General features: G+C 43.5%; 1 protein-coding gene across 1 annotated transcript in view; it reads left to right on the plus strand.

The window, feature by feature from the left end:
- Nucleotides 1-4,298, plus strand: part of HSPA4 (heat shock protein family A (Hsp70) member 4) — a 55,096-nt gene extending 50,798 nt beyond the window's left edge. Inside the window, exons 15-19 of the mRNA XM_007943749.2 lie at nt 577-702; nt 1,251-1,358; nt 2,819-2,938; nt 3,703-3,864; nt 4,095-4,298. Of these exons, the coding sequence (XP_007941940.1) occupies nt 577-702; nt 1,251-1,358; nt 2,819-2,938; nt 3,703-3,864; nt 4,095-4,298 (720 nt within the window). The remainder of the gene's footprint in view (nt 1-576; nt 703-1,250; nt 1,359-2,818; nt 2,939-3,702; nt 3,865-4,094) is intronic.
- Nucleotides 4,299-20,886: the final 16,588 nt, after the last annotated feature.

Below are 20,886 nucleotides of genomic sequence, written 5' to 3' on the forward strand. Positions count from 1 at the left end.
GGAAACCACAGTTGTGGGTTCAATTCCAGACCTGAAGGGCAGCTAGGGGCCATAGTCTCAGTGGTTACACCAGGCTCCGTTGGACCTTCCATTTTTCTTTTCCTTCTCCCTTTGCCACTCATTATGTAAATATAGTAATTAGGGTGTGAAAGATGCGTGATTTGAGCCCTAGAACATACTTACTGAATTAATTGTTGCCTATGGAGATTCTTAATCAGATATTCATTGGGTCTTAGAATAGTTTGCTTTATAGATCTTAAGCATTTATAATACATAATTGTTTTTTCGTGGTATTTCATAATTATAGCAGAGTATACCACCTTGTGACATTGAATAGTTAATTTCTTAGAGTTCTGTTGTCTTAAATTCTTGTCCTTACTTTTTGAATTTGAGTTTCTGTGGCATCTTGATAACTCTGTCACCTTTTCCTAACCATACCCACAAAATTTTCACTTCTTGATCCTCACAATTCACAAAGGGCTACTAATACTAAGTCCAGCTCTCTTGTATTACTGAGTGTTTAAGAAGAAAGTATCTCGGTTGTACTGATGTCTAATTAATTAATTCTGTTTTCAGGGTAAGATGATCATGCAGGATAAACTTGAGAAGGAGCGGAATGATGCTAAGAATGCGGTGGAAGAATATGTGTACGAAATGAGAGACAAACTTAGTGGTGAATATGAGAAATTTGTGAGTGAAGATGTAAGTATGTTCTACAATGTTCTGTGATGTGTTTTCAGGGAGCATCTTTAAATGTGTTAGAAGGGAAGTCTGCATCTGTATGTGTATAGTAAAATCATTTAAATAATCCTTTTTTTGGGGGAGGGAGAAGTTTGTATATCATTTTATTTTGTATTTCTTTCTTAGTGCAGCGTTTCCCAAAGGCTAGCCTTTGTATGTGCTTTATACATACCACTTTTTGACACATTTGCATGCTGTTGTTTAAGTAGTATTTTTCTTTGAATCAGCTCACATTTTTCTTGATGTTTAAATTTTCAGAATTTAATTGTTACTGAATGTGGTTTAATTCAGAGATTTTCAAGCATATCTTCAACTCTGTGTACCTGTCACCTGAAACAATAATTTGCCAATCTTGTTTTATATATCATATCCCCCCTCCTCCCCCTGTATTTTAAACAAATCCCATATATGTCTTTGCAGTCTATTCCTGTGACTACACTGGTGATTCAGTTGATTTTTTTAAATTTGATTTGTGGTTGATGTAATTACAAAATTGTCTTTATCATTAGGATCGTAATAGTTTTTCCTTGAAACTAGAAGATACTGAGAATTGGTTATATGAGGATGGAGAAGACGAGCCAAAGCACGTTTATGTGGATAAACTGGCTGAATTGAAAGTAAGTGGCTCTTTCTGAGAGCAGAGGTATTCTAAACCTCTCTGCTCAAAATTGGAAGGAATTTCGTGCCAAGTAAAAAAGGCTAAAAATGATATTTAAATAACTGTGTCCTTTAGGACTTAGGCCTATTATCTGTTTCATTTTTAAAATCTCAAAATAACAAAAGAATTTTTCTGAAAACTGAGTTTAGATTTCATGTTTCACTGAATTGGAGATTGACTGCATTCTTCATGTCAGGAGATATAAAGGCTAGCCAGATACAGTCCCCACCTGAAAGGTATTTGTAGTGTAGTTGGGCATGGGGTTGTATACATAGTGTTGATTTTTCATGAAAGCATCTAGTTTTTTTAATTTAAAGAATCTGATTGTTAAGAAGTACAAAGAATTAATCTAAAATTGAATCCTTCTGTTTGGAAAAGGATGTAAATGCATGAGAATGAAATTTTCACATTTGCCTTTAGTTTTAGCTCTGGAGTACTTCCTTTTTTCTGGAATTGGGCTATTACGGCTGACCTTTTGGGTGGGATTGCTCAAAGACAGAGGCTGCAGTTTTCCTGTCATTCTAGTAAGACTAGCAAGAGTCTTCATTGGGTTCCTTCTCATTGTGTTTTTGTTTATTTTACTTTTTATTATTAGAGAGATGTCAAGCACACATGAAGGTAGAGAGAATAACAGCTTCAACTGTTACCAACCCAGGGCCAATTTTGTTTTGTCCCTACTCCCTCCCACTTCTAGTTATTTGAAGCAAGTCCCTTATATTATATTTAATCCATAAATAGTTTAGTATGTGTTTAAAAGAAAATAAATCTCAAGTTGTACCATTAAAACACCTAAAAACTTCCTTAATACCACTATATATTCAGTCCCTTGTCACATTTCATTTGTTCATAAATTACTATTTTTTAGTTTGAGTTGGAATCCAAATAAAGTCCATGCATTTTGTTGCTCTTTTAAATCTATATCTTTTGTTTTCCTTTTTTTTCCCCTTATTTATTTGATGAATAAACTGTATGGTTTGACCTGTAAGATTCTACCCCTACCAGTCTGGTATTTTGTGGATTTTAATTTCTATGGTAGTCTTTAACAGTATTCTGTAAATTGATGATTAGATCGAGAAGGCTCATCAAATTCAGGTTTTTAAAAAAAAATTAATTTTTAACAACTCTGTCAGGAAGTACCAAATTTTTAATCGTCTCCCCACTGTGTTTTGAGAAGGAAAGCTCTTCTCAGGTGGCAAATTGAAGTAGCTCTACATGGGGTGGGGACAGTGTTGAGGTATACTGTCCTAGCCAGCCTTAGGCAGCTTTGTATTTACAGTGGGCTTGGGAAAAGTATTCCACTTAACGCACATGGAGATTAAGTGTACTTTAATCAATAATCAATCTTAGTAATAATAGAAACTATTAATGCTTCTATGATAGTTGAAGCTGAGATCTTTGTGTATTCTTTCTTTTGATAAGAATCTAGGTCAACCAATTAAGAGGCGGTTCCAGGAATCTGAAGAAAGACCAAAATTATTTGAAGAACTAGGGAAGCAAATCCAACAGTATATGAAAGTAATCAGCTCTTTCAAAAACAAGGTACTTTTTCTTTTTCTTTTCCCTTTCCCTACTCTTGTGGGAGCTCTGGTAGCATAGTGCCTAAGGCACTTGATTGCTAACCAGAAGGCTGGCAGTTGAAACCCACCAGCCACTCCTTGGAAGGAAGGTTAGACAATCTACTTCCATTGTGATACTACCTTGGAAACCCAAGGGAGGTTGCTGTGAGTCGGGTGCGACTCGATGGCAAATAACAACAATATCCTTGTCTTTCTAAGAATACATTAGACACTTTTTTTTTCTTTGAGTGCAGTATGATATTAAAAATACCCAACTCACTGCCATTGAGTCAGTTCTGACTCATAGCAAACCCATTGGATTTCCAAGGTTGTAAATAAGTTGTAAGTTGAGCTTATAGTTTTTAAGGTGTTGTTTTAATGAGACCTCATTAAAATTTTTTCAGTATTTTTTGGTTCTGAACTAGCACTCCTAAATCTCAGCTAATGTAATTTTATTGCATTATAAAATTATCTTAATAAGATTTTATGTGAAACATGTGTACCTATTTATAGTGATAAAGCCTTTTAACTCCTGTATTTTTTTGGCCTTTTAATCAGTTTCCTGAATGCTTTAAAAGTGAGACTTACTTTTTCTTTCTTGACTTTTTAAGGATTTGAATGTGTTTAGATTATGAGGCTAAATGTGCTTTATTTTTTAAAAGATAAGTTTTTGAAAGATGCTGAGAAACTATATAGTATTTGGGTAAGGAGGATATGATCCTTTACTAATTTACCTACTGGTTATAGGAGGACCAGTATGATCATTTGGATGCTGCTGACATGATGAAAGTGGAAAAAAGCACGAATGAGGCCATGGAGTGGATGAATAACAAGCTGAATCTACAGAACAAGCAGAGTCTGACCATGGATCCAGTTATTAAGGCAAAAGAGATTGAAGCTAAAATTAAGGTAATTTCGTATTAATCAATATTACTAATTTAATACTGAAATATTCTTTTGTTATTAGTCTTGTTATTTATTATTAATTGCCCTCAAAGTGATATTTAGGAGGGAACTTTATTAGTACATTTTAGGTTCTGAGTTGGGAATGGGGTGGGTGAGGCTGGACTTGGGTTTAGCATGTAATACAAACTTGATAAATTTGTAAGAAACAACCATTTTCTCATCTACCATTCTAGGAGCTGATAAGTATCTGCAGTCCTATAATTTCAAAACCCAAACCCAAAGTGGAACCTCCAAAAGAGGAGCAAAAAAACGCAGAGCAGAATGGACCAGTGAATGGACAAGGAGACAATCCAGGGCCTCAGGCTGCTGAGCAGGGTACAGACACAGCTGTGCCTTCAGATTCTGACAAGAAACTTCCTGAAATGGACATTGATTGATTCCAACACTTGTTTATATTAAAACAGACTATTATAAAGCTTTAAGTTGTCAACTTTGTTCTAAATATCAACTAGAACAAGCAGATACTAAAGATTTCTTAGTCAGGTTTTAGGGGACTTCAGGGGAGGGAATATAGATAATGTATGGAGCATTTTTGACTTCTAAATAGCTAGATACAGAAATAAGTGCATTGTATCTTTTTTCAAAATGGTACTATTTAGAAGCCCAGTTAGTCTTACTGAGCTTAAGTTTCACTCCTTTTATGTTTAATTATGCTTCTGTAAAGATAAGTTTGTTTTGGAAAGTTGAGCTGTAGCGAAAGCTATAAGTAGATAATCAGGCAGACTTTTCATTATGACATATAGCAGGAGCTCTAATTGTGTTTCAGAACTCTGTTGTGGAGGTTGCTGCACAGGCTCCCTACCTGGTGTGGGGAAGGGTTTGGGGGTCTCCCTCTATTTCTGAGGGCTAGAGCATGGCATGCGTGGATTAACATACAGCAGAGCAAAAACTTGTGCTCTGATCTTCACACCTCATCTTCACTCCCATTCCCCTCCTCCCCACAAAAGAGCTCCCTTACAGATGCCAAGTGCTGCTTTTAGGAAAATTAACCCCCTCACCTGAAGCAAGTCATTAGGTATTTTGACCTAAAGAGTCTTCCTTGAATGTTTAGTAATATCCCAGGCATCAAAGTCTAAATAATAATCTCTTCAGAAGGTTAGCATTGGGTAGATGTATTGTTGGATTATAGGCATGGTAATATTAACCGAGGAATTGATCCTTGTTAATAATGGCATAAAGATTTGTATTCTGGCCTGCTTTTTCAGGTGGGAGATGTTCTGTGTAAATTTGAAGTCTAGCTTCAACTCCTAGGACAAGAGTTATAAGTTGTTCTTTGCTCATTCACAATCACTTGTGTGTTAAGTGTTAATATCTGTCACAATTCTGCCAATTTGTATTTATTAAAACAGCTGACAGATCATAAACTAAGATACACTGGGTTGTACTGGATGAGTCTGAATTTAGTGTTAAAGAGGTGCGTTGCCTGACGTTACCAATACCTTACTGTGCAGCCAACGTCAGGTGCACCAAACCATTCCCTGCTCTTCGGGGCAGTATTTATAGGAGTGAGGCATGTTGGGCATCTGGACACTCCAGGGGAAGCCAGTTAACGCTGACATTAGAGGCCAGAGCTGATACCTACCTTAGAAACCGTTATAAGCTTTGTTGGTTAACGTTTTGGATCTTTGTAATAATATTCTGTATGGCAGAGTACCTCTCTGTTAGTTTTGGCCTGTGTTGTTAGAAATAAGATACCTTTCATATTTAGAATAAGTTTCTGTCCATCTCTACACTGAAACATTTTAGGGTGTTAAAAGTTCTCAAGTGCTATAGAGAAACAATACTTAGAGAGGAGTAACTTGGAAGTATGTATATGTTGGTATGTAAGCATGCATGGAAGCCTTGTAGCACGGGACTCAGGCCCTGTTCTTAGAGCATCCTGTATTCATTCTCTGCCTGTTATGTTTCAAGAGTTCTAGCTGGCCTGCCACAAGGCCAACAGCTACTATGAAGCACTGGCTGGAGGATTAAGCCAATTCGTATGCAACTACTCATTCTTAATGGCCATTTCTTCTAAAACACACCTTTTTTTGTTGGGAGGGGGGTTTGTGTGGGTGTTGGGATAGGGATGAACTTGAAGTTTAAAGTTAACACTAGAAATAAGATGATGCGGTCTGCTTGCTCTCTGTTTAGGCAGGCTTTAAGATCAATTGGATTTTCATGGAGGCCAGGCCAGAGTGTGATAATTGGTGACTTGTGTGCATTTATTCAGGTTGCTGTCCACATTGGTTTGTTAAAGCTCCAGGTCACGAACTTACACTAAGAAAAACACTCAGTAAACGTGAGACAAGTTAGGACAAACTAATAAAAGAAACCTGTCTTACACTCAAAGGAATGGAATCCTTAATTTCATAATGTAGACTGCTAGAGTGAGGTGTGTGTGTGTGCGTGTGTGTGCGTGCATGTGTGTGTGCGCACATGCTTGTGTGTTTTCAATAAAAACTTTTCTAGGATTAAGCCCTCTTAGCTAAATTCCAATTAACTTTTTGTCGTAGACTTAACCTCCAGTCTGAAGGAGAATAATCAAAGCACTGCCCTCTCTAGGTAGCAAGTTACTTTCTTTCCGTTTCTGATAGTTTTGCTGTTGAATCTTGGCCCAGTTTCTCTGATAAGGGAATCCTTATCTTACTCCAGGGACTGGATATTACTTTGAAGGTTTGACAGTAACAGAAGGACGGTTATGACCACATAAATTTAAATGCCAGGACTGACACTTGCCTAGACTAGATGACATGGCCCAGAGTGTGTTAGTGACACCTGCTGCCACTGTGTGTGTGCTTGCATGCATGAGTGTGTGTGGATGGGTGGTGGTGGTGATGGCAACCGAAAAGAATGAAGCCATTTGAAGAGACCTTAACTGTACAAGGCTTGGGGCCTACATGGGTATGGGCCAGGGACCTTACTTCCTGGACTCTTGCCATTTAAACAATCCAGGTGCTTTGCTGTGCTAGGAGGACCTTAGTTGCCAGGGCCTACCAGCAGGCCTATTTCAGCCACCTTTAAGAACCCTGTCTGCAGTTTAGTTTCCTCTTGGGCATCTGTCCTTTGGAGAGGAGTGGGCCAGGTGAGGTGAGTAAAACCTGGGACCAGGCATCTAGTGACCAGAGAGCATAGCCATTTCACAGGGCATTGGGATCACCTAGAAAGAGTAACCAGTCTTTACCCAGAGGGATACAAGTATCTACAAGTCAGTAGGGAAGAGGGTGTTGGAGGCAAAGTGAGGGCTAGTGTGAAGGTTCTTCAATGGGGCAATTTCAGATTAATGTGAAGAACTAACTCAAAACTTATATGGGGTTGGCGGAGAGTTGCGTTGGCATCAGAATGGGTGGCTTTTGAGATGCTTGTTCAGCATGAAAGTTGAGCTGTGAGGCCAGTGGCTACTTGAAGTGTTGGCTGCAAGATTAATCTTGATTGAGAGATGGAGATTCTGGTGTAGGGCACTGGGGGCTATTTAGATATTTGAGGATGAGAATGCCAAGATGGTTTTAAGATGGCTCATGTAGTGCTATGTGCAGGATAAGTTGGGCCTGGGGAAAGTTGGAAAACAATAAAGTCATTGCAGTCAAGTGTATTTGACTCATAGTGACCCCTCCTTGGGATTCCGAGGCAGTATCTCTATGGAAGTAGATTGCCCAGTCTTCTTTTTGAGGAGTGGCTGGTGGGTTGGAACCACTAGCCTTCTGGTTAGTCAAATGCCTTGGGTACTATTACCACCAGAGCTCCTGGGGAAGTTGGAAATAGTGAATTTTGATTATCCAGATTTGAGATGCTGAGCCAAATGAAAGAGAAAATGGCAGGTCTTGTTACCTGGAGAAAGGGAAGCTTCAATAATAGGTCCAGCACAAAACTGATGCTTTCTGGGGTAGTGATGAAGGCAGTGGAAGGCAGGCTTGGGTGGGGAAACGGGATAGTGTTTATCTGGCATTTGGTAATACATTTCTCTGTACGCTTAATCATTAAAGTTTTTTTTAGTGGCTGCAGCAGGTGTCATTTTTCTGGGAGTAAGGTAGGTTACAAAACAGTATGGACAACATTCCCACTTTTGAAAGAACATGAGATGTGTTTGCATAAATAAAACTGCAAGGATGTTCTCCATCTGTTTTCTTCTTGTGGGTGGGATTGTGGTCAATTCCTGTTGGTACAGCCTTCAGTATGGATTATACCTCAACATAAAATCTTCACAACTGGAACAGTAAGCAACATGATAAACAGAAAATATTGAAGTTGTCAAGGATTTCATTTTACTTGGATCAGCAATCAATGCCCATGGAAGCAGCAGTCAAGAAGTCAAATGAGGTATTGCACTGGGCAAATCTGCAAAAGATAGTAAAGTGTTAAAGGTGTCATTTTGGAAGACTAAGGTGTACCTGACTCAAGCCATGGTATTTTCAGTTGCCTTATACGCTGGACAACAAACAAGGAAGACTGCAGAAGAACCGATGCTTGAATTAATGGTGTTGGCAAAGAATATTGACTATACCGTGGACTTCCAGAAGAACAAATAAATTGTCTTGGAAGATGTATAGTTGGACTGGCACTGAGATAATGAAAGTGGCAATTTTTTGACTCATAGAAGGGATGAGTCCTTGGAGAAGGACATCATACTAGGTAAAGTAGAGGGTGAGCGAAAAAGAGGAAGACCCTCAATGAGATGAATTGAGACAAGTGGCTGCAACAGTGCTCAAGCACAGCAACAAATTGTGAGGATAGCACAGGACCAGGCACTGTTAACATTCTGTTGTACATAGTATTGCTGTGAGTTGGAACTGACTTGACAGGGCCTAACAATGCTTGGGGAAGAGAAAGCTGAAAACATGGAAAACTGTCTCAGTGGCTCAGCTTTCAGAATGTAAAGTCCAGCAAAGTGTTTGAGGACAACTTGCATCAGTAGATGTTCTAGAAGAGAATGGCCTCAATGTTAGGGTACTTTTTAGTAGTGCCAGTGGGGTGGCTTCTAGGACCTACATAAGGTTACTACGGGGGGGATTGGGCTCAGAAAATGGGCCATGCAATTATAAGGAAAGTTAGGGCTTGGGGATGAAAGGTTTTTCTACTGTTACTGATTCTGTCATTTGTCTATACCCAATGAAGTCTGGTTCATAGCTGCCTGAATGGAGTCTGGTATGGAACCTAAAAGACTGTCAGTGAATACTTTGATATATGTCAGTGTCTGATGGTGGTTAGGAGAAAAACAACAATAGAACTATATTTGAGATCATATCCAACCCTCCACTTTGAAGAGCCAAAGCAGGTGAAGCTCACATCTGATAAGTGGCAGAGTCTGAAATCCCATCTCCAGCTGTTTTGAAGAGTGTTAATCTTTCAGCAAGTTTTGTGGCTAGAATGTGAGGCCTTTCGCTCTCCAAAATACAGCTGTGACTATAGCATTATTTGGAGTAGCACTTTCGTCCCCAAAATCTGATGTCATTTCTCCAGCCAAAGTTCTGGTATATGGTCTTTGGTGAGCTGCAGTGTTGAAGCTGCCACTTGAGGGCGGCATCATTCTTCCTTTGCCTTGGCTGGCCTGTGGGTCAGAATCAGCTTGTAGTTCAAAGACTTCACTTCATGAGGAATACTAGAAGTTTGGAGAATGCAGACAACCACCATCACTACTGCAGGGTAGCTAAAAGCGATATGTTGTTGTTATTTGCCGTCGAGTTGGCCCCGACTCATAGCGACCCCTCCTTGGGTTACCAAGGCAGTATCACTACAGAAGTAGGATTGCCCAACCTTCCTTCCGAGGAGTGGCTGGTGGGTTTGAACCGCCAGCCTTCTGGTTAGCAGTCAAGTGCCTTAGGCACTATGCTACCAGAGCTCCTACATATAGGTGAGGTTTAACCGAGGGCTCCAACTAGGAAACAGCTGCTTTTATGAGCTCTTGCTACTAACCCCTTTGGTCCTCACCACCCAAAGTGTGACTCATTGCTTATAAAAGAAGACCCTAGACCTTGGGTACATCACCCAGCCCACTACTTTTCAAATGAGGATTTTGTAAAAATCAGACTGTGATTCAGTAGGTCAGGGTGGGGTTTCAGAGTCTACATTTTTAACAAGCCTCCAGGTGATGCTGATAATGAACTACATTTTGACTAGGAAAGACAACTTTTGGGAGTCTGTCTTCATCTGCAAAATTGGGAATAACACTAGGCCTATTCATCACAAGGGATAAATGATATGGAATGGTTTTGAGACTTAAGGATAAAGGTATTAACACCACATATGTAACTTGCCCTTTGAAGGTCCACTAAGTGCATAAGGACCTGGGCATAAGGAGTCCGAGTTAACACAGCCTTCAGGGCTGCAGAGGAAATTGGTCTTCACCTTGCCAGGAATCCACTGAACAGTGCCGAAGTACAATTGAAGGAGCAGGCATGCATTGACCTGTGTGTGTGGTCACTAGCCTTGGTGGGGGAGGGAGGGTTGCTTCCATCCAATCTCATGCCACTTCTTTTGATTTGGACTTGATTCCATTATTCCCAGGATGGAACAAGACACTGACTTTCCTAGAGAGTAGGATCTCTGACTGTGGAAAGAGAATCCCAGGGAGCAGCTATTTGATTCTAAATCTTGGGGGTCTGCTGCAGAGACTTGAGGGAACAGCTTCAGAATGACTGTATAAACTTCATTCTTACATATATCTATGTCTTATGTATACAGACATCTTACAGATCCTAAGGATCTATAAAGGAGCTCTGGTAGTACAGTGCCTAAGGTTCAAACCCACCAGCCACTCTGTGGAAGCAAGACTGGGCAATCTATTTCTGTAAAGATTTACTGCCTTGGAAACCCAATCGGGGTCGCTATGAGTCTGAATCGACTCACGGCAGTGGGTTTGGTTTTAAGGATCTATAAGAATCACCTGGGCATCTTGTTAAACTGTAGATCCTGATTCAGTGTATCGAGGGTGGAAACGAATCTGTGAAAAGCCCTGTTTTCACAGAATTAGGGAGGATATTGCTCTTGGGATAGGGGGGCCTTTTGAAATTCAAGATGTTGAAAACCTTGCGGAGATGGGGTGGTAGTGGTATGTAAGGTCAGATTATAGGAAAGGCCACACCCTTGAGAAGGTCTATAAAGCAGGAAGGAATCTGGTCTGGTGACAGGAAAAGGAGGGAAGAGGAAACATCATTTTCCCTCCCCCCACCTCAGTCTCACCCCCACCCCCACAACTGCATGCAGCTACAAGGGCACCTGGGTATGTGAATGGAGAGAGCTGGTCTGCAATGCCTTGAACCCAGCTGTGGCATGTTTGAGTACACAACATAAAGGGCCAACTAGTTGGTAGGTTTCTGGGTAGTGCAAATGTTAGCACTGGACTCCTATAGGGGTGGTGGTTTCAATTCATCCAGTGCTGTGGGGAGTGGGTGGGGTTGTTGATGTTCTCGGTAAGGGGACGACGGATGGACACTCTTCTTTCAGACCAGTCATTTGGGTCTCTTCTGCTTAGCCTCCTCTGTGTTCCTGGTGGACCTACATTTGTTCTCATTGGTAAGTTTTCCCTCCCTCTCACACTATGCAGTTTTTTAGAGGTTTGTTGGAGGCTCTGGTGATGTCTTCATGCTGTTTCTTGGGCTTTATTTCATAGGCAGAGTTGGTGGTGATTAACCATCCCTTATCAGTCTTATTTGTGTTAAAATGGCTCAGTTTACAAATTTGTTAAAGGTAAGAGTTGGCTCCGGATTGGAATGATGAGAGGTAGACAGTGGGAGCAGATGGGAGGTGGGGCTCAGAGAAAGCAGAGGGGCCAGGACCAAGGGCCACCTTGGGACTGGATGGAAATAGGAGAAATGACAGTGTTCAGGCTTTAGGGCGCATTCCTGACCATGGTGCCAGCTGGTCAGAAACAGGACAGCAGGCTTGGTGTCACCTGGCAAGGAAGTGGCAGCTTCAGGGAGCAGCCTTGCTCTACCTCAGGAGCATGCTTCTTGCCATGACTGCAGGGTACCCACAGTAGCTTGCGGAGGGCTGGCTCAGGATAGTAGGAGCCTTTTGTTTGTAGATAGGGCTCTGGCAAGACCACGGCAAATGTGGAAACACAATAATAAGTGAGTGGGAAGCAGGGCAATGAATGTGCTGCTAGGTAGATTTGCTAGGAAGCATCCAGACCAGGACCCCGCTCAGAGAAAAGGGGCTCCTTGTTCTGAGACACCTCCTGGCCTTGGTGTTTGAAGGGCGCTTTTTCGTGTGGCCTTGCTCAGAGACATGCTGGGTTGGCAGAGGTGTTTTCAGGACTATCTGGTAATCAGGCCCAGCAGCTGGCCAAGAGGGAAGGGCCACTGATCTTGAAGGAAAGATGCCAAGAAACATTTATTCCCTTTCTTGTGCCACCTTCACCTCTACACCTCCCACTTGCTCGATGGGCAGTTACCTGAAGACAGTTGTGTGAGCGGAGTTGGTTGCATAGCTGGCTGCTGGGAGGCTCTGCTGCAGGTGTCCCAGGGAATTTTCAGAGAATCTTGAAAGAAAATATGCAAGAATCCAGCTTCCTACTTGGCCTGTATACATGTGACTACAGTCAGGCTTGTTTGGGTTCTAGGAGGGTTGGAGGAGCCTAGTCTGTTGATGTAGGTTTGAGGCACTTAAAGTATAAACTCTGGAGGTAGGGGCTGGTGACCTCTTTTACCCCTACTCCCAGGACTACGGTCATCAAGATGAGCTCTGGGGCAGAGGGCTCTGTCCTTTGCTGTTCATTGTGCTGGGGGACTATGAATTTAGTTCTTTTCTGCATGTTGTTAACTGGAATTTCAGAGTAATTACCAGGACAACAACTCCAAAGTGTAGACTTGGCTTCAGAAGCATGGGACAAAATGGCAACTACTGGGTTTCAGATGTAGATCTCACTGCATTTAACATTTATGAGTGGCAATAAAAGGGAAGGTTGGAATTGTACCTGCAATTCTCAACCACAAGCCATAATTTTATATACTCAAACATCTGTTTTAAGATCATAGAAGAGAATGTTGGATAATTGGCTCCCTTTTGTCCTGGACCCATCAGTTAGGCCCCATCAACTTTATTATAAACTCGTGGGGATTTATTAGTAAACAATGTTTAGGGTGTCTGATGCTGCCACACTGTAGCTGGGGAGCACAAGGCTTCTGAGCTTGGGCCTATCCATGTGTTGTTGGGCAGCCAGAGAACTTAAAACCAGGGGAGCTTCTATTTCATAAGAAGGCCCTGTGCCAGAGGGTTGGGAGAGAGAAGCCAGAAGGCACAGCTTCCAGGGAAGGAGGCAGTGATACATGGTTCCCCAGCCTGATCCACCTGGAGGTCTGGTCTTTATAATATAGGGGTGCAGAGGTGTCTGCTGAGGCAAAAGGTAAAAGGCTTTGGGCTTGGACAAGCATGGCTTCAGTCTTAGTGCCACAGACATGAGCTGGGTGAGGCTTTTCTGTTTCTCAGTTTCCTCATCTATAAAATGATGATCATGCTATCTCCTGGGGTAACTGAGGATTAAGCAGAACGTGTGGTGGCTCAGCACTGTTCTGGGCACACAAAGCCACCTCACAAGCACAATATCAGCACCAGGGAAGTGAAGGGAGAGGGCTGAACCAAACAGTAGGGAAAAAACGTGGCTGTGTACAGGATTGGTTACTGCAGGCACTGGGAGCTGGTGGCTAGAAGGAGCTGCTTAACCCATGGTCCCATATGGCGTCTTTCCCTGTGCCAGGTGTGAGTCCTTACAGGAGAGGGGGAAATTGCTAATTGCACACTGTTGTTTGGCTTGGGAGGCTGAGCTATGTCCCTTTTTCTACATGGGCCCTCCCAGTTCCTCTGGGCCTCCATTCTAGCCCTTGGGTAGTTGCGTGGCACCTCTAGTCCTTTGTCCAGACCCCTGTCCACTCACTGGTCCACCCACCCTGTCTCCATTCCTAAAGGAACAGAAATGTTGAGTAAGGCCCAGTATGAGCTATGCAGTGTCTGTAGGGAACTCAAAGCAGTGATTGGGCCTCCTTAATGGTTTGGGGCTGTGGTTAAACTCCCTCCCTGTGTTCATATGGTGGGCCATTCCCAGGGCAAGGGGGGTGATGACAGAGAACCCAAAAAGTCTGCAGACCTCTGCTCCCTGGTTTGAAGTGTTTGCAAGGGTTGCCTGGTTTGGAGCCTTTCTGTTGGGCCCTTGCCCTGGCCTAGCCCATCTGGCTGACCTGCCTGGAAAAACTGGAGCTGGAGCAATTCCTCTGGGTCATGGCATGTTCCAGGATGGCTGCTTCTGGCTCAGCTTTCTTCACTCAGATGGAAAAGCTCCAATCTGGACTCTGATGGGGTAGTGAGGAATCCCTGGCCTCAGGCTGCCCCAGAGCACCACAGGGTAACGGACTCCCCAGCAACAAAAACAAAGACTGGTCAAGAAGCTCCAACAGTTCTGAGCCAGGTTCAGTGTTACCCAGTCCTGGAGCCTGGAATTAACCTCAGCTTCCTGATTTGTATAGTAGGAGTGATAATGAAACATACCTGTGAGGATTAAACAAGATCATGGATGTCAACTGCACCTGGCATATAGTAAGTTTTCTTTGTGAGGCAATGACATTCAGTGTGAGATTAAACTCACCCTGGGTCTCTCTGTTGTAAAAAGGTACTCTTGATAAGACATAAAAAATACTGACTCTGGAGTCAAACAGGACTCAGTTCAAATTCTGCCTCTACCACCTCTGTGACCTTGGGAAAGTTACTTATCTTCTCTGGGTTCCATTTCCTCATCTATAAAATGAGCATAAGCACAGTACCTATCTCATAGGGTGGTTGAGAGGATCAAATAAAAATACTGTGAGTATGTATAGCTCAATAAATGTAAATTTTCTTGCTACTGCTGTTATTATTCACATTCAAAGAAATGAGGTTTTTTCTTTTTTTTTTTTTTCCTGAGCCCAATTCCTCACCCCCCAGCATCTCCCAGTCCAGTGCTCAGCTGTGTGTGGGTGGGGCGACGGGAGACAAACCCAGATAGTGGTTGACACAGGCCATTATGATGAGCTGAAGCCAAAAACCTTACCCCAATTTCCCCGTCCAGTGTGAACTGATGCCATTTTCTCACCCCAAGTTCATACTGCCAAAAAAGGCCATGAATCTCATGGCACAGCCAAAAACTCTGGTGTAATTTAGCTTTCAGGTCCTTGCAGATCTGGGAAGATTTTTTTTTTTTTGCGCAAAATTGGTGGCAGTACAGGCTAGCTTGGCAGGGAACTTCTACCGAATTGTCTGCCAACTGGATTCAGAGGCAGCCTCACTGGCAGCTCTGCTCTGGCCTCACTCAAGAAATGAGTGTGTTACCCAGGGGGTGCTGCCCTCCTGTTGGTTGACATCTGGGGAATGGCTGCCCTTGGAGATTCCCAGCACCTTCCAGCTGGACCCAGGGGAATGCATGAGACTCCTGCTTTCCAATAACTATAAGGCTTTTTCTTATGAGGTCCCCTCAAAGGCCCTGGGGGATGCCAGCACACCACCAGCAGATAAGGAAATGGAGATTCAGTTTCCAAGGCCCTGCCCTGAACCGCCTTCCATGGACACCCACAGTGAATCTGAGCATGTTAATTCTCTTCTGAAGCTCTCCCTTGCATTTGAAGTATAAAGTGGTCCTTCCTCACCAAGGAGACATGGCAAACTCTTCTCCAGCTTCATCCTCTCCCTTTGCTGTCTTCACCAGCCTTTCTTCCATTTCTTGAACACCTAAGTTTGTTTTTGCATCAGGGACTTTGTATTGCATTTTCTGCTGCCTGGAAGGCACCTCCCCCAGGTATTCCCCCTGGCTCACTCCCTCATTCTGGAATGTCTCTGTTCCTTCTCAGAGAGACCTGCTTTGGTTGCCTTCTGTGAAGATGGCCTCTGCCAATTGTTGTTCCCCATTGCCCTGTTTATTTCCTTCATGGGTCTTATCACAAATAGTGCAGAGTGAGGGGGTTGAGAGAGGCTTAGAGGACACCTGGGTGTATTATCCTTGGTCTCCCACTTACTGGTTGTGTGACCTTGGACAAGTTACTTAGCCTGTCTGTTTCATGTGTAAAGTGGAGATAATAATAGAACTTTCCTCATAAGACTGGATGAGTTAATACACATTAAGACTAGCATAGATTCAGTATTCAGGAAATCTGAGCTATTGTTATTATTACTGTCTGTACTTCCCTTAAGGATGGCGGTTCAAACCACCAGCCGTTCCTTGGAAGGAAGGTCGGGCAACCTACTTCCGTAGTGATATTGCCTAGGAAACCCAAGGAAGGGTCGCTGTGAGTCGGGTCCAACTCACTGGCAGTGAGTTTTTAGTTTTTCTTGTACTTACCTTGAGAGCTCTCGTGGTGCAATGCCTAAGGCATTTTACTGCTAAGCAGAATTGCTCCAGCTTCGGTTCTTCCAGGCAGGTCAGCCAGATGAGCTATGCCAGGGCAAAGACCCAACAGAGAGGCTCCAAGCCAGGCAACCCCTGCAAACACTTCAAACTGGGGAGCAGAGGTCTGCAGACTTTTTGGGTTCCCTGTCATCACCCCTTGCCCTGTGAATGGCCTACCATATGAACACAGGGAGGGAGTTTGACCACAGCCCCAGCCCACCAGCAGCCACTCCTTGGAAGGAAGGCTGGGCAATCTACTTCTGTAGTGATACCGCCTCAGAAACCCAAGGAGTGGTTGCTATGAGTCAGAGCCAACTCCACGGCAGTGAGTTTGGTTTTGGTTTTTTGGTACTTACCTTGTTTACTAGTATCTTTATCACTAGAATGTAAGCTCCAGAAGGGAAGGACCCACGTCTGTTCCCTAGAGCTGTACCCTAAGTCTAGGGTATCATCAGTGCTTGATAAATACTTGTGGATTGAAGTATAAAGACCATGGAACTAGTGGACGGCAGAGCAGCCCTCAGAGACAGAATCTTGCTCCAGAGCCTGACCTTTGTTCATTCCACACTGAGAGACTTAGGACAAAACATTCCACATTATTTTAACTGAACTACTTCAGTTCAAATCTGTATCTTCCCTTAGGAAAATAATCGATAAAATAAAACATCAGATTATCCTTCCTTGCCAACTAAATAAAGCTTGTTACTCAGCTATGCCACACCAGTGGTGAAGATAAAACGGCAGGGGCAGGGGCAGAAGTCAGGCTTGTCCTTCCCTTTCTCTTCACAAAGATTATGTGTTATAACCATGAGACCCACAGTGATGTTCGGGGTGAGGAGTGTTGGAGACTGTCAGGCTACTCCCTGTGTCTTGCCTTTGACCCTCTGATGCTAGGATTCCTGAGGGGTTCTGGAAAAGGCCTAGCCTTCTCCCCTGGTGCCCACTCCAGCCCAGCCTTGTGCTCTGGCCCTAGGAGAGGAGAAGGGAAGCACTTGGGCCAGAATGGAGAGGACTTTAGGGAGTGGTCCCATGTCATTTCCTTGAGGACTAAGGGCCAACAGGTGCCTTCAAGGCATGCCTGGCTCATGTGGAGAGAACACTAGGAGGTGTAGGCCTGGCCACCTGGGCAGGAGGTGAGACAGGTGGCTGAGCCCATGCTAGCTGACTCATCTTGGATAGTTCACATAACCTCCGGCAGCCTCAGCCTTGTGTAAAATGGATCTAGGAATTCTGTTTTGGAACTCTCCCTTTCCCCTTTTCTACCCACAGCACTTGTAGGATTGTAGCTGTACTAGGATAAGTGATTCCACAATTCAGGAAATGTGGGGTGGGGTGGGGAAAGGTGAACTGGAGTCTCCCCTTCCACCCTTCACAAATGTTTCCTGAAGCCCCTGACTCTTACCCTCTACTGGAAAGGGGCACTCCACAGTAGTCTTCTCCTTCTAAGAATTCCCTCTTCATAATACCCCTGGCTTCCCTTCTCTGGGCAGGAGGGGTACAGAGTAGAGTGTTGGAAGGGCTGTTTGGGCAACTATTTTTGTTTTTTCTTCTCTTTCTCTCTCTCTCTTTTTTAATTGTGATTTGGGTGAAAATTTATAGAGCAAATTCACTTTCCATACAGCAGTTCACGTACACTTTGTCTCATGACATTGACCACAATTTACCACAATGCAACAGCTCCCCTCCTACTTTTTCTAGATAGTTCTCTTTCCTATGTCCATCCCTCCATGCTCTCCTGCCCCCTGAGCTGTCTCCCTGTGCATAAGCAGCCCTTCTTTCTCCCATGATTGCTCTCTCCAAGGAGTGTATCTACCTCAGGTAAATGTTCAACTCATATGCCTGTCTATTGTCTGGCTGGAAGCTACAAGCATGGGTTCAATTCCAGACCTGAAGGGCAACTAGGGGCCATAGTCTTAGTGGTTCCACAGCTCTATCGGACAAGCAAACCTGGTCCCCCCTTTTTTCTCTAAATGATTTTGAGTTTTGTCCACATTGTTCTCCCTCTCTATCCAGGATCTCCTACATAGATCCCCTTCCAAGTGGTTGACAGTGGTAGCTGGGCACCATCTAGTTCTTCTGGTCTCACAGTTGTATAGGCTGCAGATCGGATGGTGTACCAGTTGCTAGGACTAATTTTTTCCATAAATCTTTGGTTTTCTTCATTCTTCTTTGCTCTGGACGAAGAGAGACCCATTGTTTCATCTAGATGGCAGCTTGCAAGCTTTTAAGATCTCAGTTGCTACTCACCAAAGTAGGAGGTGGAACAATGTTTTGTGTAGTATGTTATGCCAATTGAGCTTGATGTCCTCTGTGACTATGGTCCCGAGTGTTTGGGCAACTCTTGATGAGTCCTACTCAAGCAGGCCTAACTGTTCTTTTAGGAGTGAGTATATGGCTTTTCCCTTTGGTGTCCTGAGCTTTGGGGCTCAGCCCAAACTTTAAAATAAGGAAATCCCTGTTTTTACTCCACTTCCTCAGGAGAGGAGCCTGGTACAAGGAATCACTCTTTTGGGGAAAGACCTGTCTTTCCCCTGGCCTGGCTGGGGCCTTTATCAGAACGTGCAGGCGGCACACTTAAATTATGAGAACTACCAGCTCTATGAGAATAGCTCTAATCTGTTACTGCCTTCCTGAGCTTCAAGTCTAGGGCCAGAGGGTGCAAGGTGGGCCTGGCTTGGGAGGAAGTGTGTGTGTGTGTGAAGCTCAGGTCTTTACCCTCCCCTGTCCCTTGCTCACTCTGAACCAAGTGTCTGTGAAGACTTAGGTGCTGCTGGCCCATGTCCAGGTCTCCTTATTACTAATGGGGCTGTAGCCTCATTTGTCTGATTTATGTCTAATATTCTGCTAGCTTATACTTTTCTCAGCAGGTTAATAATGATCCATAAACCTGTCTCCCTGGACTTAGATTTGGAAAGTCTAAGTCTCTGAGGACCGTTTTGGTTTTTACAAATTTTACAGAGTAACTGGGGGGTCTAAACTCTATCCTGGCCATAGCATATTCATACATGTTTCCCTGACTCTTGATTCCATCAGGAGGCAGTTTCCACCATGGTCTCCCCAAATATTGCATGCATCCTGTTGTATATTCATGAACAGGTTGAGGAGGGACCATGGTGCTGTTTTCAGTTGTGTTCTTTTCTCTTACTCTAGGCCCCATCTACTGACCCTGGCAGGTTCCTTAGGCCCTGTTAACTCAGGCTAGGCTCTGCTTCCAGTTTGATTTCTTCCTGGGCTCCATGGCCACTCTTTTGGATGCTATAGCCCTTCCTGAAAATGCTGTGGGAGCCATCTTCTTGGGCACCCACGTTCACCCATGTGGTTCTGAGCTCATACAAAACGGATGTTGGATTCAGTTGCTGGAAGTCCTACTGACATGCTGCTTGTGCCTTGTAGCACTGCAGTGTTTGGAAGAGAGTTGTTCTTTGGTTTTTATTCAAAGCCCTCTCTTTCCTTGTATCAGATTGAATCATCAGGCACAGAGCTAGTCACACCTTCTATCTATCAAACCCAGGCTTTGTTCTGGGTTAAGCTCATCATGCCTGGCCTTTTTTCTCTCTGGATAGGTCTTCTTCTGAGAGATGTAATGCTTTGACAGGTGGAAACCTATGGGGGCATGTCCTATCAGGTCAAGCCTGCCAGTAGGGAGTATAGTCAGGCCCATCTTGGAATACCTCTCTATCTACATGTCTTTTCCTGGGTGTTATTTAGGGATGATGTTCTTCTCTGAAGGATGTTGAGAGGCCTGAAAGATGAGAGCTGCATGCAGAAGTGGGAACAAACAAGGGAGGATGGTGTAGCCAAAGGGTGGGTAGCTGGTTCTGCTTTAGTGGGCTCTGAATTCCTGAGAGAGAAACTTATTGCAAATGTCCTATGGTATCACCAATATTCCTCAGAGTGAGCCCTGTCAGGGCAGTCATGTAGGTTCATGTCCCCAAGAGCTGTCCATGTTCACTCAGGGAGAAATAAATGTGGGACATTGGGGTCAAGGGTCAGTCTAGGGCCATTGGAGGCTGACATTTGGGCTGAGTCATATGAAGAGTATGCATTTACTTGGAGAAAAGATGCTTATTCAATGGCATTGGAATCCTGTTCTTGTCCTTATTTTTCATTTATACAACAATTATTCACTGGAAGCCTGTTCAATAAGTAGGCATAGGGATGTGGTGATGAGCAAAATTGATGCTATTGTTCCTGCCCTTATTGGCTTAGATTCTAATGAGGACAGATATTTAAAAACCACACATATGGTGAATGCTGTGAAAAGAATGTACATGTTATGGAGGATTTCCCTGGGGAAGGCATGTGTGGTAGTTAAGGTTGTTGTCAACTTGGCTGGGCCTTGTTGAGTGGCTGGGCAACTGGAGGTAGTTATTCCCCATGATGAGACTGACAATCAGCTTCATGGTGGAAACTTCCAAGAGCAGCTGAGTAGCTGCTTTAGGGATGTGGTCTGCTTCCCATATATAAGGAGAAACTTTGGGATTGGTCTCTAGCCTTCTGGCATGCTTAAACCCTGCATGTAGCCAAGTCGTTGTTCAACAGCCTGCCATGCCCTGCCAATCTTGGGACTTCATCTGGACTTGAATTATTGTCCTTCCATGTTTTTTGGTAACATTGTGACTGTGCCTTTTTTTTTTTTTTTT

This window comes from Orycteropus afer, unplaced genomic scaffold (assembly GCF_000298275.1).
Source record: "Orycteropus afer afer isolate SDZICR_OR568_19922 unplaced genomic scaffold, OryAfe1.0 scaffold00112, whole genome shotgun sequence".
Taxonomy (NCBI): domain Eukaryota; kingdom Metazoa; phylum Chordata; class Mammalia; order Tubulidentata; family Orycteropodidae; genus Orycteropus; species Orycteropus afer.